Source organism: Caretta caretta, chromosome 14 (genome assembly GCF_965140235.1).
Source record: "Caretta caretta isolate rCarCar2 chromosome 14, rCarCar1.hap1, whole genome shotgun sequence".
Classification (NCBI taxonomy): domain Eukaryota; kingdom Metazoa; phylum Chordata; order Testudines; family Cheloniidae; genus Caretta; species Caretta caretta.
The window spans coordinates 22,777,998-22,794,505 of record NC_134219.1 but is presented as its reverse complement, the minus strand read 5'-3'; the positions used below and the strand labels follow the sequence as shown (position 1 = coordinate 22,794,505).

Below are 16,508 nucleotides of genomic sequence, written 5' to 3'. Positions count from 1 at the left end.
ACTCCATTCCCCCCTGCCCCGCTTGTTACGTAGGTGAGTGCTGACCTTAGAGGCCGAAATGGCATGGCTGGCTGGGAGCGGTGGTTGTTAATCGCTGCTGTGCCATGGTGTAGCAGTCATAGTAACCTAGTGCCGAGGCTTTAGGGGTTTCTGTAAAGGAAAGTGGGTCCCAGGCTCTCACATGTATAGAAACATTGTCATGATTTTAAAAATATGACTCAAACCACCATTATTTTTTGTTGTTTGAAATTCAATCAATTCCCTCCGCATTTATGGTTAGGGGCTAGTCTGGGACTCAGAACACTGGGATTCAGTTCCTGGCTCTGCTCAGCTTGTGTGACTTTGGGCAAGTCACTTGGGCCCAGCTCCTCATTGAAAGCAGGAGGAGTTCAGCACCTCCATCCCTTTGAGGAGTTGGGCCTCAGTTCCCCTGCTGAACACCCTGCCCTGCCCTGCCCTGCTACACAGAGCTGTTGTAAGGCTAAATTTGTGAGTGCTGGAAACCAACAGCTGACCCTGCGCTCTGCTCATTTAAACACCAATTAGTTCCCCTCACCTGGACCTGATTGTGCCTCATTAGCAGATTAGCATGGGCTGGGGAGCATTAAAGCACTAACTAGGCCTTAGATGCAGAGGGGAGAAGGTGGCATAGGTAGGACATGCTGGGGAGAGAGGAAGGGTGGCAGAGCCAGAACTAAGAAGGCTTTGTGGGTGGAGAGATCTCTCCACTCCTTGGTGGAAGAGCTGTGGATGCTGCAAACCATGTGGTGTATGGGACAGCGAAGGTGGGGGGAAGAGCTCTGTAAATAAGCTACAGGGTGGTGGTTAACAAAAGGTCTCTGATCAGCCTGTGTTGGCAGAAGAGGGGAGCAAGACCTCACACTGTCACAGAATCCATCAAAGACTGTTAGTTTTGCAAATGCTATAGGGGGCCAGGCTGGTACCTAAGATGGGTAGAAGGCAGCAGGTAGTAGCTCTGGTGAATGAGCCCCTGAAAGTGAAACTGACTAGAAATAAAATAGAAATCGTCCTGTCCACCTTAGTGTCACTATGGGCAAAATAACCTGAACAGATTTCTGCATTCTCCTTGGTTGAGTCCTCTCCATGTTCTCAGTGAGATGGGTAGGATTATTTTTTCACAAAGAGGATTTTTATCTTGACAGAGCCCCTTTAAACGCACTCAGGCCAAACTAGCCCTTGTTGCAAACACCACTGCGGGTAATGAAACTACACCTGGGATGAATTTGGCCCAAAGCCCTCAGCAAGCATATGTGTTCCAGCAGAAAGTACAGAAGTTTACAGCAGAGCTTTATAGAAATGGCAAAAGCCAGGGGCCCTGCTCCATAGGGACCAAGGGATGGAATCTATCTACACCAGAGGTGAGCAAACTATGGCCCATGGGACCATCCTGCCCAGCCCTTGAGCAGCATGGTAAGGGGGTGGCAGTGGTGCGTTCGGCGGTAGGGGGGCATGGGGGGCAGTCTGTGGACAGGGAGCGGTTGGATGGGGAGGAGGTTCTGGGGTGGTTGGTTGGGAACGGGGGGGGGGTTAGATGGGAGTCCAAGGGGGCCTGTCGGGGTGGGGGTCAGTCAGGGGTCAAGGAGCAAGGGGGTTGGATGGGGGTGGGATCCCAGGGGGTGTGGTTTGGGGTGGGGGGTCCTGGCAGGGGGTGATCAGGGGACAAGGAGCGGGGGGGGGGTTGGATGGGTCTGAGGGGGGCAGTCAGGGGGTGGGAAGTAGGAAGGGGTGGATAGAGGGCGGGGACCAGGCTGTATGGGGGGCACAGCCTTCCCTACCTGGCCCTCCATACAGTATTGCATCCCGATGTGGCCCTTGGGCCAAAAAGTTTGCTCACCCCCATCTACAGTCTTTGCCTTGGTCCTTCGATTCCATTCCATAAACAGAGGAGATTATTATTTGTTGGATTTCAGGCCTTATCCCTACTAGGAAAATTGCACTGGTTTAACTAGATGGACTTAAACTCCTAATGTAGAGACACTTAAATCAGTGTAACCCCCCCGCTTAAATCAGATGACCATTTACTGACGCAAGCTGATGTAAGCGAGGGCTAAACTGGTCTGCAGGAGTGTAATTAGTGCTATGTCTATGCTTTTTTTGGGGGGGGGTGTGTAGGCTGTGTGTAGCTACGTGTCATAGTCAACAGGTGGCTGCATCCAGACTGCAAAGTGTAGCTACTTGTGCCAGCCAGTGACAGGCTCTGGCATGGGGGCGGGGGGCTCAGTCTTTCCCCACTGCCAAAGTCTTTCCCTGCAGGGGGAGGCCTGGCTCAAGGAGGAGAGAGCTGTATAGCGCATGCACTTGGGTACATACCCATACCCTTCTACTCATAAGCCATGCCCCACCATCTGCATTGCTGCTGAAACCCGTGCTGGGGGGCTGCCCCAGTACACGCTGCTGAAAGAAGCACGAAGTGTAGCTCTAACCTAGACTGGCACAACTTTTCTAGTGTGGCCTAGGCAGGCCTGAGATTCGGACGACAGGGGGAGGGCTGGGAGTAAACAGAGGGAGCTAGTGAAAACAAGGGAGAGGATGAGAAAACAAACGTGACAGCTGCTAGTCACCTTGCTGGAAGCTGCTCAGATACTAGGCGAGGAGCAGGGTGTAAGACCCGCCAGAGAACAGGCTGACCTAGAGCACCACTGTATTTTCCACTGCAGGCATCCGATGCAGTGAGCTGTAGGGAAAGCTTATGCTCAAATAAATCGGTTGGTCTCTAAGGAGCCACAAGTCCTCCTTTTCTTTTTGCGGATACAGACTAACAGGGCTGCCCCTCTGAAACCTGTCTTTAGAGCTGTCTGCTTGCCCTCCTCTCTTGTGGAGGGGAGTTCCGCAGTCACAGACCAGCTGCCTCTGGTCTCTGCCGGTGCCCGCCTGGCTCGCTTCCAGCAGCCTCCGAGCTGTTTACCTTGGGCTCGGGGTGGCTGCTGGGCAGTGCTACTTCCTCTTGGAAACACCTGACTCGGGCAGCCTCCCCACGCCCAGCCCTGGCAAAGCCCATCTCCAGGGCAGGCTCCAGCCAGTGCTGCTTCTCACCACCAGCAGCAGCAGCGTCTCGCCTGCGAAGAGCCGCTGCCCTCCCCCCCCCCCTTCTTCCCAACTAAACCAGGCTAATCAGATTCCAGCAGGGGGAGGAGCTGCCCCTTCGCACACCCCGAGCCAGCGGCTCCGGGACCCAGCGCCGCGCAGCATGCCCAGCATCCCCTCGGCCCGCGGGGCACCTGTCGGGGGCAGCTCGGCCGGCCCGCGGGCACCCAGCCGGCGCCGTGGGGCGCAGCGCGCAGGGGGAGGCAGGTGAATCAGGTGCCTGGCGGGCGAGCGGCGGGGCCAGGAGATGGGCGACCAGCCGCAGGCGGGGGGCAGGAGAGGGGCCAGCCCGCAGCCCCCCAAGGAGCGGCCGGGCAGGGGCACGGAGCCCCCCGGGCGGCGGCGGCGGCGGGGATCCCGGCGCAGACCCCTGCGCGCCCTGGGCAGCCTGGTCAGCCGCCTGCTGAAAACTTTGAGCGCCTTGTCGCACTTGGGAGGGGGGAGCCGCCGGGGGGGCGCGGAGCCGGAGGACGATGAGGGCGGGTTCCGGTGCCCCCCGGCCCCCCCGCCGGCCGGGCCCCCTGGGGCAGCCCCGCCGGAGGAGCAGGTCGGGGGAGGCAGCGGCTGGCCGGAGGCTCGGCGCTCCTGGAGCCCCCCGGGGGGCGCGGCGGAGGGGCGTCCCCCCGGGGTGCAGGGGCTGAAGAACCACGGCAACACGTGCTTCATGAACGCTGTGGTGCAGTGCCTGAGCAACACCGACCTGCTGGCCGAGTTCCTGGGCCTGGAGCGGTACCGGGCCCGCGGCGCGCCCGGAGAGGTCACCCAGCAGCTGGCAGCCCTGGTCCGGGCGCTCTGGACGCTGGACTACACCCCGCAGCTCTCTGTGGAGTTCAAGGTAGGATGGGGCACCCGGACCCCCAGCCACGGGCCGGGGCAAGGGGCACCTGTCAGGCTCACTGGGGTGGGTGCCTAACCATGGCCCAGTGCTCAGGGGCTGTGGGTGCGGGGCGCTTTAACCCTAACCTTAACGCTGCCCCCAAGCCAACCTTAACTCCATTTCCAATCTAGTGCTAATCAAAATCACACAGCGCAGTGGCATCCAGCCGACCAGCATGTGCGCCGGACTGATGCTGGTACTTCTAGTCCTCTCTCTATCTTTATTTACCTTAACAAGGAGTCACACTAGGGGTGCATCTCCACGCACCCCGTACCCTGTCACCCTAAGCCTCAGGTTTCGCAGTGCCAAGACCTTCTGAGCTAGAGGTATGCCAGCTGTGCTTGGTTGTGGGGTAGGAGGTGGGCTCAGTTTGGTAAGCAGGTGCAGCTGGCTGGGAGGCTGGGGGATGGCTGCATGCTATGGACAAGAGGCTATCTTAGTAGGAGAATGAGTTGAGTCTGTGGGCCAGATCCTGCTGTGGGCTACGCTGTGTGACTCCCCTGAAGATATACTGATGTAACTGAGGCCCCAGTCCTGTACCCTGTTCAGTGTGGACCCACCTGGTGTGGCGGAGCTCCAAAGCCTTCAGTGGGTTATGTGCTGGCCCAGGTGTGTGCCCTAGTGGAAAAAGTTGCAGAGTTTAGGCATGAGTGGAACAGCCGGTCCTGTGGGCCAGTCCTGTGAGCCCTTATTTGTGTGAGTGGTGATATCATCTGTTCGATAGGGGAGTAAATTTCTTGCAGTCTTCCTGAGCCTTAGTGTTTTCCATCTGTAAAATAGGGAGTGACACTGAACCACTTGTGTAGTGTGTTGAGATCCTCTGGGGAACAACAGTGCATAGACTGGAGAGAGCTAAGGGCAATGTGCCTAGCCCTGTGGCCTGATGCCCATGTGCCCAAGTACCCCAGCTCCTGCAGTATGTACCACCTGTCTCTCCCGTGGCACCGGCGTCAGATGAGGCTTCGTGGGAGCGCTCTCTGTGGCTAGGGTGTCACCTGGAAGCCCCAGTGCTAATCAGCAGGATTAGTGTTTGTAAAGCACTTTGAAGATGAAAATGGAATATTTATTATTAAGTAATTGCCAAGGCGCCCACCCACTCCCTGGCCCCCCAGCCCCACGCTGGTGAGAAGGCTGTCCAGCCGAGCCTGCCTGTACATGTGGGGCTAGAATCAGAGGCATCAGGAGGTGGGTTCTCACCTGCCAGGCTTCCCAGATCCTTCCCCACCTGGCAGCTGTGACAGCAGCTGCTCATGCTGAGCTAGTTCCTGTGTAGGTAGAATGAGCAGCCGTCTCTGGAGAGGCGCAGAAGAATTGTAACAACCCCATTTCCACCCACTCACCCCTTTACTGAGAGCACCGAGGAGCCTGCATGCCTCCCTCACTTAGGTAGTGGAGTAAGCTCCCTTTTCCCTGCCTCCTGTGCTGGCTGCCTTCGGGAGTGGCTGCTGGGTGCGGATTTTTAGTTCAGCCCTGCAATGGGATGAGCAGACTCCAGACACTCCCGTGATCTGTGAGAGAAGAATATGGAATCAGACTGGGAGCTACCCCGGGGCAGGACTGTGAATTGTCTGGTGGGATCCCATCTCCCTGCTTCCCTGCACACCTGTAATCTGGGCCTTTCACCAGAGGGCATTTTAGGGAGTGGAGGAGGCAGAGGCTGGGCTGGGGGCCTGGGGTAATGGGTGGCAAATGTTTGTTGTAGCTTTTATAGCATGCATCCTGCTATTGTAATAATGGGCACAATCTGCCTGTGTAAATCAGTGTAATGATGAGAGCCTCCCTCCCCAGATAGCTGCATTCCCAGGCAGGGAGGGAGGAAAAAAGTTCGCTCCTTAACTCTTAATTTCCTCCCCCGGGTGGTTATCTGCGTGTGACATCAATTTCCTCCCAATTTTTAATCTCCCTGGAAAATAAGATCTCCCGTGGGAATATGCAAGAGCTTGGAGGTTTTATGAGAGGCTGCAGAGCCCCACAATCTATTCATCCAAGTCCACAGCTCCTTTTATTTGAAGATCTCTCTGCTGGAGGTTGCGCTCTATGGTAATTCTGCTCCCTTTGCCCTATGGAGTTGCATGTAACCCTTGCATCAATTGGGGTTGTAAAGGTGTATTGAGAAGGTTGAGGGAGCCCTAAATTAAAGCACTTCAGGCCATAATCTGATGATTGTTGGAGTCACAAAGGACTTCCCTTCAAGGCACATCACATGGGACATTTTCATCCTCTGACTCATCAGGTACTGGCCACTGTCAGCAGCAGCCAGAGCAAATTTGAAGAGTCAGTTGTCTGATCCATCGCTTGGGCGAAGGCTGTATGTTACTAACTGAGATGAGCGTTCCTTTCCGTGCCGGCACAGCAGCCACTTCTAAAGATGTGAAATTGTTTTGTCTTCAGTTGCTTCCCCAATTGGAAAAGGCCCCAGTCCACACAGCTGACAAAGGAGAAACCCCAAGCAGAGCATTGTAACTTGAAGATCAGGCTCAGGAATGCTGGAGCATTTTTGTAGGCGGAGCCTTTATGGACACATGGATCTCCACCCACTAATATTTTGCAAGGAGTGAATTCTTCTGTCCAGAGCAGCCCTTTCCAAGCTGAATGTTTGCAGACCAGCCCCTAATTCTAATCACTATTCAGCATTTTTACAAAGAAGGGGTGATAGGGAAATTTTGTCCTGACCCAGCCAAAGGTGCTCCTAGCTCGCAGCCCTGTGCTGCTCTACAGGTGGTTGACTGGCGTTTGGGTCTGTTGGGGACAGCTGTGCCCATGAGTTGTAACGTGGAGCAGTGCTGGACTGCAGTGTGTGCCAGCACAGGCCTGGTTTTGTCTGCGGCACAGACTTGGCCCACGAGGCTGGGTTGCCATGTCGGTGCATCAGGACGCCACGGCGGTGCTGCTGGATGACCCCAGAATGCCAGCTCCTTGCCCCTGAGCCGTGTCCCAGGTCCAGGCAGTGGTACAGCATGATGGTGGCTCCTGGGCCGTGGCTCACAGGGTGGGGAGTGGCACGGATAAATCCTGTGCAGAGCAGGAGAGCGTTGGTGTGCAGAGGAGCCCAGCGTTCTTCAGAAAAACGACAGTCCCTCACTCCCCTTATTTGGCTGTATGCTCTGGAGGTGGCTGATGGTCAGAGCAGCAGGCTGGGAGGCAGGAGTTCTAGCTTCCATTCCTAATCCTTCCTTTGCATCAGTCTGTCACCTTGAGCAAGTCCCCTGATTCCTTTCCTGCATGCCTGTGCTGGGAACGGGGTCGGGAAGGCTAAGGAATATTGTAGCTATTGTGCATGGCAGGGCAGAGCCCAGCTCGCTCTCCATGCTGACAGCTCTCTGGTGTCTTAAGCAACTTTTCCGATTTCTATTCAGGCACAGCCTGTTGAAAGGTCCTGGGACGCGCTCCCTGCAGTTCTCAGCTTTTAACTTGAATACAGACCCACTAGAGCCGAACGTGAGCCCCAGAGGTCTGGTTCCAAACTTGCTCAGCAATGGGCGGGATTGGGAACCGGGGTTTTGCTCAGGCAGGACTCTGCCATGTCCACGCACCTTGGCCGATGACCAGCCTGTCAGCACGTTCCCGCCCAAGGAAAGTCGCCTCAAGCCCCCGATGTGAAAGCCAGGGCGTTTCGCCTCCCCAGCCGCGTACAAGATCTGACCAGCAGGGTGGATTTGGGTGTGATAACGTGCAGTAGCAGTGTGAACTGGCAGTGAACTTCAGGCTGTGTTTCTAGGAAACAGCACAGTGAGTAGCTGCGTGAGAGCGAGAGAATGAAGAGCCCTATTGAGAGCATCTCCCGGTGTCCCAGTCAATTTCACATTCCTGGCCAGCAAAATCTCCCCTTCTCCGGTTCCCGCGCGGCTACTAGAAGTTTGGGAGGGAGCAATGAGCCCCGTTGTGTGGCACACAGATAACTTGTTGTGTGAGCTGTTCTGAGAGGAATGCCCAGCAGGCCCCATGGTAACCCTACCTTGGGGAGCCACGCCTGGGAACGCGCAGAAGAGAGCCAGCTACATTCTAACTGAGCTGGCCATGCATAGCCCAGAGCCCATGGCAGGGGCGAGGCCGAGCGACTGCTCCACCTTGAATAGGCTCCACAAGGGAGTTCCTACAACAGCCCAAGTGAGTCCTGCGATGTTTCAGTGACTGGGACGTGAGCGGTTGTGCCTAGTGGTTGGAGCAGGAGCCAGGAATGGGAGTCCACCGGTCAGAGCCGATGTCAGGAGCCAGGGATTGGGGCTGAGGGCCAGGACCAGGTGACCTGGTGTGAGGCAAGGCAGGCTCCAGGGCAGGAGTAGAATTGGAACAAGGCAGCAGCAGGATCGGAACAAAGTGGGAGCAAAGCTGGGATAAAGCAGGCACAGAAGTTGTTGCAGCCAGGAGCGAATGAGGAGTTGCTGAACTGCTGCTGCTGGACTTAAGAGCTGGTCTCCTGCCTCTTCCAATCAAGCAGGTTGTAGCAGGCTGCCTGACTGGCTACACAGCCCAGCTGTGCTTGTTAGGTCGCCCAGAGACTGGCTCTGCAGGAATGTCTTCACTGCAATAAAAAACCCACAGCACCACCGCAGCTGACCCAGGTCAGCTGAGTCTCAGATCCTGGGCAGTGGGCTCAGGCCATGGGGCTAAAATGGCAGTGGAGATGTCTGGGCTCAGGCTGGAGCCTGGGCTCTGAGGCCCCGCAAGGCAGGAGGTGTCTACGCTGCCGTTCTTAGCCCTGCAGCCCCAAGCCCTGCGAGTCCAAATCAGCTGACCATGCTCTCGGACCCAGTGCTGCAGGTTTTTATTGCAGTGTAGACATAGCTTTGCTCCTGGCTGTCCATGCGGCAGGATTTTAGAGGGCAGGATGAATTATGAGTAACAAAAGAACCACCACTTCCAACCTTGCCAACCCCACTGCCTTGCCCATGTGGCTCTGCTGGGCTCTGGCCCCTCCCCAGTCCCCTCCCTCTTCTCCATCGCAAGCCTTCTGCTGTTTTTGCACAGCCCCATCCTCGGTTTGAGCTCCCTCCCACACCTGGGATCTCTTTGCTGAGCGCTGTAGCTCAGCCTCTGGAGACGCTTGCTCGGATAGAAATGATCAGACTGAAAGTTTCGGAACAGCTGCTCCCAGCAATTAACAGAGCTAGCAATTTCCAGCACTTGTGTAACTTCCCCAGCCCGCATTAGGCTGCTCAGCCTTTTTTATTTATTTTTTTTAAATTTCCCTTGGAAGCCACTTAAATAGTTGCTCAGCCCCCTCCTACCTTGGGTTCATCCCTGGCTGGAATACCCCCACACAGGCTGGCAAGGAATCGGGCAGCACCAGCCAGGGACGGTGCTGTGTAGCAGTTGGAACAAAGCTGTGCTCTGATCCTCACTCTCTGTGATCAAGTCGCTTGTCTAAGTCATGCCTCCAGCGAGGACGCTGGGTAACCGGCTCTCTGGGAGCCCGAGGCTGTGTGGGGAGCGGCGCTTTCCCAGGGAGAGAAATCATGCGGACGGAGGTATCCCCGCAGACTCGCGGCTGTCTTTCCCGCTCAGCGCTCCTGTGCCGCTTGCACAAATGGGCAGCAAAACGTTTTCTCGCAGAAGCCCTGGGGATTCCTGCAACACGTGGGAGCCCCGGTCGCTGCTTGCTGCCGGCTGGCTGAACGTACAGCACTGAATGCTTTTCTCCCTTAATGGGCTCATCCTGGCAGCTTGTTGAAAAGGCCGGCCGGGCTGAACTGGCCCATTCCGAGACCGCTCATCTCGTGATTTGTTTCTCCGAAGCTTTTCTGCGCCCCTTCTGTGGGCACTGTAGCGTTTCCAGCCTCGTGCTGCAGTCACTGGCCTTTCTTTTAATGCGTTCTGACATCCTTTCTCAGCAGCCAGCCAAGGGGACCCCTCACACGCACACTCACACTCACACTCACGCTTCAGGCCTCTGACTGCGTGGGCAGAGGAACATTAACGCTCACCCTAACACCCGCAGTGTTACTGGAGGGAAGGTGGCTTTAAGCAGGTAGGATGTTGTACTCTTAGGGCCTTCTCAGGTCGTAAGCCTGTAACCTCTGCATCCAGGAAAGGAAGGGGCCGAAAATACAGCAGAGCAGGAGCAGAGGCCGGGAGAGATCCCAGGGGTGGAACCTAGCACAGTGTCAGACTATGGAGTTACATAATAAAAGCTGCAGGGCTGGGATTTGCAAAGGAGCCTGGTGCCCAAATCCCATTGGAAGTTGAGTACTCAACTCCCAGAAGCTAAAGAGCAGCTGTAGGCAATTCAGGGCAAGGGGTGTATGGCCAGCACATTGCACAGGGGGCTCTAGTCTCCGGGCATTACTCTGATATTACTAAGAATAACACAATGTGTCCAGAAGCACAAACAGGTGGGCTGGAAAGCCTGGGAATGGGAGGGCACCTCACTGCCACGGGGCAATGGCTTACCCTGTGGGATAGTGAGTACCGGCCTGTGAACTCTACAGGGAGGACAGATGAGGTGCCGGAGGTGGGGGGCAGTGATATTCCTGATGATCCAACTAGGGAATATTTCCAAGTGGGGAGGTCCCCTGCTCAAACCTGTCCGGCCAGTGCCCTGAGTCACCGGGTGCAGACACCTGAGGGCATAGTATTGCTGGCTTCCATGTCATGACAACATCCTTCATTGCACAATGTTGAGGGAGCTCGAAGAGGCCACTAAAGCAGTGTGTGAACCACCTGCGTATAACCTGTCACATGTCCTAACAGGACAGCAGCCGGAGAGGTCGTTTCTCTCCCCTTTACGTGATTGGCTCTTGGACCAGCTCATTAGAGCACATGAGGGGGGATGCTCTGCTCGACTTGGGGTGATGTTTTCAAAAGGGCCTAAGTGACGTAGGAGCCTACATCACATTGAGAGCCAATGGGACTGTGGCACCTAAAGCACTTAGGCAATTTTGAAAAATTTGCCCTTATGTAGCACCCGGGAGTTGTTTCAAGGCGTAACTATAGTTGAGTCACAAATCACTAGCTGCAAGAAGAGTGACCCAGCCAGCAGGTGCTGCCTGGTGAGCCAAGTGGGTGCGGCTACACTTTTCTTCTTCAAAAAAATCAAATGCAGCTAAACCAGAGCATCGCCCTCGAAGGGATGCAGCCAGTTATTCAAACCCACAAACGTACGTCTCGGAATGGAGACAGGTGCTGGAGATCTCTCGCTGGCTGGCTGATCGTGTGGCCGCTTCCAGTTCCCAAATCGGCTCCTTCGGGAGCGGCCCATTCAGCTGCTGGGATGCACCCCTTGGAGCCCAGGTTCTGCTCTCTGGCGTTTGTCCATGTCGGTGACTGAGTGAGCCTGGGTTACTCCTGTCAGACCCGGCGTGCTGTCTGGTGGTCTGGGTGTCCTCGAGGAGCAGCCAGCATCCTTTGCTTTGGTTAATCTCATTTATACCTGCTGTCCTTCGTGGGGGTGGGGAGGTGTGTCAAATTCTGGGTGCTGGAGCTGTCAAGGCTAGAAAAGACTGTGAGGAAGTTCAGAGGGACCGGACAAAACCAGGGGACTGATCAGTTTGGTGGCAGGTAATATTCACTGTTGGAGCCAATGCGAGGTAAAGCAGCCAGAAAGGAATGATTTGAATTACCCAGACACCCTGAGCATTTCTAAACTAACTACAATCGCTGAGGGAAAAGAGGTGGAAGTCTCTGTGGGCTGTTCAATAAGGACGTCTGCTCAGTGGGCAGCAGCGGTAAATAAAACAGATTGTTAGGGTATATAAGGAATGGGACCGAGAATAATACAGAAGATCTGATTATCTGTTATAGCTGTAGTTCACCTTCTCCTGGGGTATGGTGTTCTGTTCTGGTCATCTCAAAGAGCAGATAGGAGAAACAGACAGAGATCAGAGTCAGGTAACGAAGTCTCTCCAAACCTTTAACCGTTTTCAGTATAAAAGGAATTGGGAAAGTTTGGCCTGTAGATGACTCAGAGGGGAGGTAATACAGCAATACAGAATAGCGAATGGCATGGAGAAGGGAGATCACTTGCTCCTGTTCATCCTTTCTTGTGTGATAAGAACAAAGGAATGTTCAAATAAAACAATTGTCCTGTGGAACTTGCTGCCACAAGATCTCACTGAGGATGACGACTTGGACGGAATTAAAAAAGGAGTAGCTATTTCTATGGAGAGTAAGAACATCTGCAGTGAAATTACAAAAGGTAAAAATATTACAGGCATATAAACCCTGCTAGCTCCGGGCAGAAGCCAGTCCCTGACAGGCTGGGGCCAGGAAGGGGCAGGTTAGTACACAATTGTCCATTGTGGGGATTGTTACCCCTTCCTCTGGCGAATCTGGCCACTGTCCCGGGGGGAGGGGGATACTGGACTGGATGGACCTGTGATCTGGCCATTCCTATGCTCCCGCTCGTCCTCTCTTGAGCGACCGCTGTGATCCTTTTCCTCTGAGGCATCTCTTCTGTATAACAGAGCTATTGACTGACTCCTGGGGCAGAAAGAGAGTGTTACCCAAAGCAGCAGTTGCCCAAGGGGTTGCGGTGTTGCACACTGGAGAGCAGGGCACAGGAGCGGGAGACAGGAGACCCGGGTTCTATTCTCAGCGCTGCCACTGACTCACAACCTGACCTTGGACAAGTCGCGTCCTTACTCGATGCCTCAGTTTCCCCACCTGTGAACTAGGGCTAGCATTCCTTACCAGCTGGACCAAGCTCTTGGAGGGTCCAAGAGGAAGAACACAATGGAGGGCAGGGCTATGCTAGTGCCTGAAGGCTAAGGCCAACAGTCCATGAATGGAGGGTTTGTGTTTACCTGGGGGCGGTTTACTGTGCTGTTGTTTCCCCAGGGCAGGTTTTGTCCCCTGCATGTGTGCTTCCTTCTGTGTGCAACATGCCATGGCTGCACAGTACCTGCCCCGTGATAGGGCGGCTGGGATCCCATCCACCCCCGGCTGCAGACGCTTGGGGTGTTGCTCGGCTGCAGGATCTGCTGGGCCACATAGTTGTAAATCCCATGGCTTCCCACAAGCGAAGGAACTGCCGTGGGTCATCGCTGGGGCACCAGGCAGAACATCTCTCTCTGTCGGGTCCCGTGGCCTTGGAGGCCGTGCAGCCAGCAGGAGTGGGCCCCTAGTGCGTGGTTCGTTGTATGTGTCTGTGGCCCGCAGGCAGAGCTGGGGATGGCAGCCGTGGGGTAGTACCCCATGCGTGTGATCTTACACACCTGTGTGGCCAGCAGTGCGGTCATCAGCAGCTTTCTGGCTGTTCTTGTCCTGCTGGTAGCAAAGCTTGGTTGTACGTCCCATTCCCCTCTCCGGGGTTACCTTCTGGGGGGTGTCAGAGGCATACGGAGGCCTGACCTCAGCCTGAACGTGGCTAGCAATCCTGCAGATGCTTCCCAAGCGGGACTAGACCCCAGCTGGCCCCTCACAGCAGTGCTGGCTCTGCAGGGCTCCCAGGTGCCGACACTATCTCTAGCCACTGGGATTGGCGGCTGTGCCGGGTGGATCAGCGGAGTAAGTGGGGGAGCTTTTCTGATCATAAAACGGTGACAACTCATGGCATGCATGTTGACATATGTGTCCAAACTGACACGTACCTCAGTTTGGGGCAGGGTGGATAAAAATCAATGATTTTTAAAAAAAAAAATCGGATTTTTTTAATGAAATGCTTTTTGAGAAAAAACTATGTAAAGATAGTTTTAATTAAGATCCATTATAGCTAAAAGATATCTCATCATGGAATAGGGATTATAAATTCTAATTCTATAGTGTGAGACAATATATTCATATAATGTTTAAGAAAGGTTTTGTAAATTAATTCCAATAGTTTGTGGATTAGGGACACAATCTTATGGGGTTCCAGGGGCTTCTGTATAGATTATTTAGGTTAATCTTTCTATCTACCCAATGGGTCTCAGTGCTCAGTCTAGAAGATACCATCAGGAGATACTTAGTTTTGCAGTTCTCAAACTGTGGATTTGTGTCTCCAGAGGGAACATGCTTGTTAACAGCAAAAATGTTTTAAAATAAATAAATAATATATAGAGGTGAGAAACACTATTGTCCCTCTGCAAATTTGTGTGCACAGAGTCAATCCCTTTGTACCTCTCTCTAAAAGTGCAAAGTTTTAAAAAGGTCAATGAATAGAAGATTGTTGGGGGCGGAATAGATCTGGACAAGGAGAAGAAGTCTGGAGATAAATGTGAGAAGCGAGGGACATAGGCTTGTTTTGTTAAAATAATATGTTTGCAGTTGAAGAAAAAAATCCAGAATACTTAAACTTGTTGTTTTAGTTAAATAAAACAATTTAAATGTCTGTCTGGTGGTGTTCTCCTTATACAGCATGGCAAGAAAATCCTCCAAATATTAATGATAGTTCGCCTCCCAATGACATCATAAATATCTGCTTCAATTACCTTTGGTAAATTAAATCACCAAATAATCATTCATTTTCTGATCTAGCTGTAAAACTAATCTGAAACGTTTTCAAAATAAATCACTGTTTAAAAATGCATAGTGTTTACCTTCTAAAAATGAAACCTACATCTCTGTCTCGGAGTTGTGAAGAATATGTAGTAAGGTTATAACAACCAACAAGATGCACTTTTATGTAGAAAACCATGATTAAATCGAGTCTTCCTGACTAGTGATTTAAATCAAATCCACTCTGGTTTGGGGGGTGCCTCCATATCCCCCCTGCGTAGTTCCAGTTGGATGTGGTATTATTCACTTCCTGCCTTTAATCCACTCAGCAGTGTCGCCATGTGGCTGTTAAACACCTGACATGACATGCAGCGCCCCAGAGCTGGCTGCATTTGAGTGTGTGTGTGTGGGGGGGGAAGGTAACCCTGGTCTGAATTATCTGCATAGCACTTGGGGCTATGTCGGGGTCCCTGGGGACAGGAAGCCCCGCAGAGATGGATGGAGGAGATTATTGGGTGTCTTCTTTGCACCTCCTGGCTGTCTGTCCGTCTGCAGGAGGATGAATTATGTTGAGGTGATTAAAGAACCGGTGTGGGGGCATGCCCCGCACAAAGAAACCACTCCCCTCCTGACAGAGGAAATGCCGTCCTTGCCCCACAGCAGGGTCCCTGGAGGCCATGGCTCAGAACAGGGAGTGCCCCAGTGATCAAACCTCTCTGGCGTGGGCTGGGGGGTCTAACTGCCCAGGCAGGGGGGTTGTCTCGCCAGGTTGCAGGAAAGGCCGGAGAGGCTGCTTATGCCAACCCCACCCAGCCCCAGGGAAGAACGTCAGAGCTGGGCACGGGTCCTGTTAGAACTGCCTGCATTGCTACAGGGAGAGGAGGAGCTCAGATCAGGAGAACACCCTCTTCCCCCTCACCTTCCCTTGAGATGGCCCCTGCAGCGCCCTGCGTTGGGCGTGAAACTGGTGGGGTGGGGTGGGGGCCAGGAGCCAGTTAGTCTGTGCCCTGTGTGCCAGGCAGTGTGGCTCTCAGGGCCCCAGGGAGGCAGGGGCTGGGGGATCCACAACTAGGCAGTTCCACTACCAGATCCTCCCCCGAGAAGGGTCTGGGTGCAAGGTCCCCATGGAGTAGTGTTGGGGGATGCCTTCCCCTTGCCCCCAATTCTGCACCTCTGTGCACCCCGGCTTGGTGTGGGCACTGGGATTTACCCTTAACCGAGGGGGTGGGAATTGCGCCTTCTGATCATGCTATTGACCAGCGGAGGAGGGGTGAAGGGCCCAGTCCTGGATGCCCTCTGGCTCCTTTGTGCAGGTTAGGGTGGCCCACAGGGGCTGGAGAACATCCCTGGTGTAGGGGGCCTCTGATGGCCCAGGGCAGAGCTGCCTCTCCTGGCTCCACCCCACACAGAAGTTGCCGGGTAGGGGGTGGGACAAGGGGCAGACAGGGAATAAACAGGGTAATGGGGCACCCCCTGGCCAGGCCTCTTTCTGCCCACGGCCATAGGAGCCAGACTGCCCTACTGGGAGCCGAACTGGCCCTTAGTAGCCCCTGAGTGGGGGGCGTTCTCCACTTCCCCATGGCTCGGCACTAGCGTAGGGGTACATCTGGCCCAGGGTACCTGCTGAGTGGCTCACAGACCCTCTCCCCATTCCAGTGGGCATGCGGGACTGATGTGGGGGACATGCCAGGGCTGTACCGAGTCGGAGGCAGGGCACAGCCCACCACTGAGGGGCTGCATGGCCAAGGGGCACAGCATTAGCTCTGCTGTGCCCTGCAGTCTATGGGACACTGGCTTTGCCACCCTGCAGCAGGGCGCTGGGCTCTCAGATCTGGGTGCCTGCCTCGGGCAGGAGCCAACAGCAGCTGCTGCAGAGGAAGGTGACTCCTGCCCTGCCCGCCTCCTGCATGGGGCTCGGCTCGCACCCTGCATGGGGGTCACTCTGCCTCCTACCAGTGGGGATTCTTGAGGGATTCCCCAGCCCCTCAGTAGACTCTGTTCTCTGGCTGCAGCGAGGTGCTGCTTTCCGGAGGGCTGCCAGGCCCCCAGGCTGTCTGGGCCTTGCCTGGAGTTTGAACAGGCTGATCCAGATGCTAGAGGCTCACGGCAGCACCAGCTGGGGCAGCTCAAGGAAGCGGTGACAATGCCCTTAGTTGTGCAGGGTCACTTCGTT

At 54.7% G+C, this 16,508-nt stretch overlaps 1 protein-coding gene across 1 annotated transcript in view; it reads left to right on the top strand.

Moving 5' to 3' along the window:
- The first annotated feature begins 3,037 nt into the window (after positions 1-3,037).
- The window catches only part of USP43 (ubiquitin specific peptidase 43), a 211,940-nt gene continuing 198,469 nt past the window's right edge, over positions 3,038-16,508 (top strand). Inside the window, exon 1 of the mRNA XM_048817556.2 lies at positions 3,038-3,940. Within this exon, the coding sequence (XP_048673513.2) occupies positions 3,353-3,940 (588 nt within the window). The 5' untranslated portion in view covers positions 3,038-3,352. The remainder of the gene's footprint in view (positions 3,941-16,508) is intronic.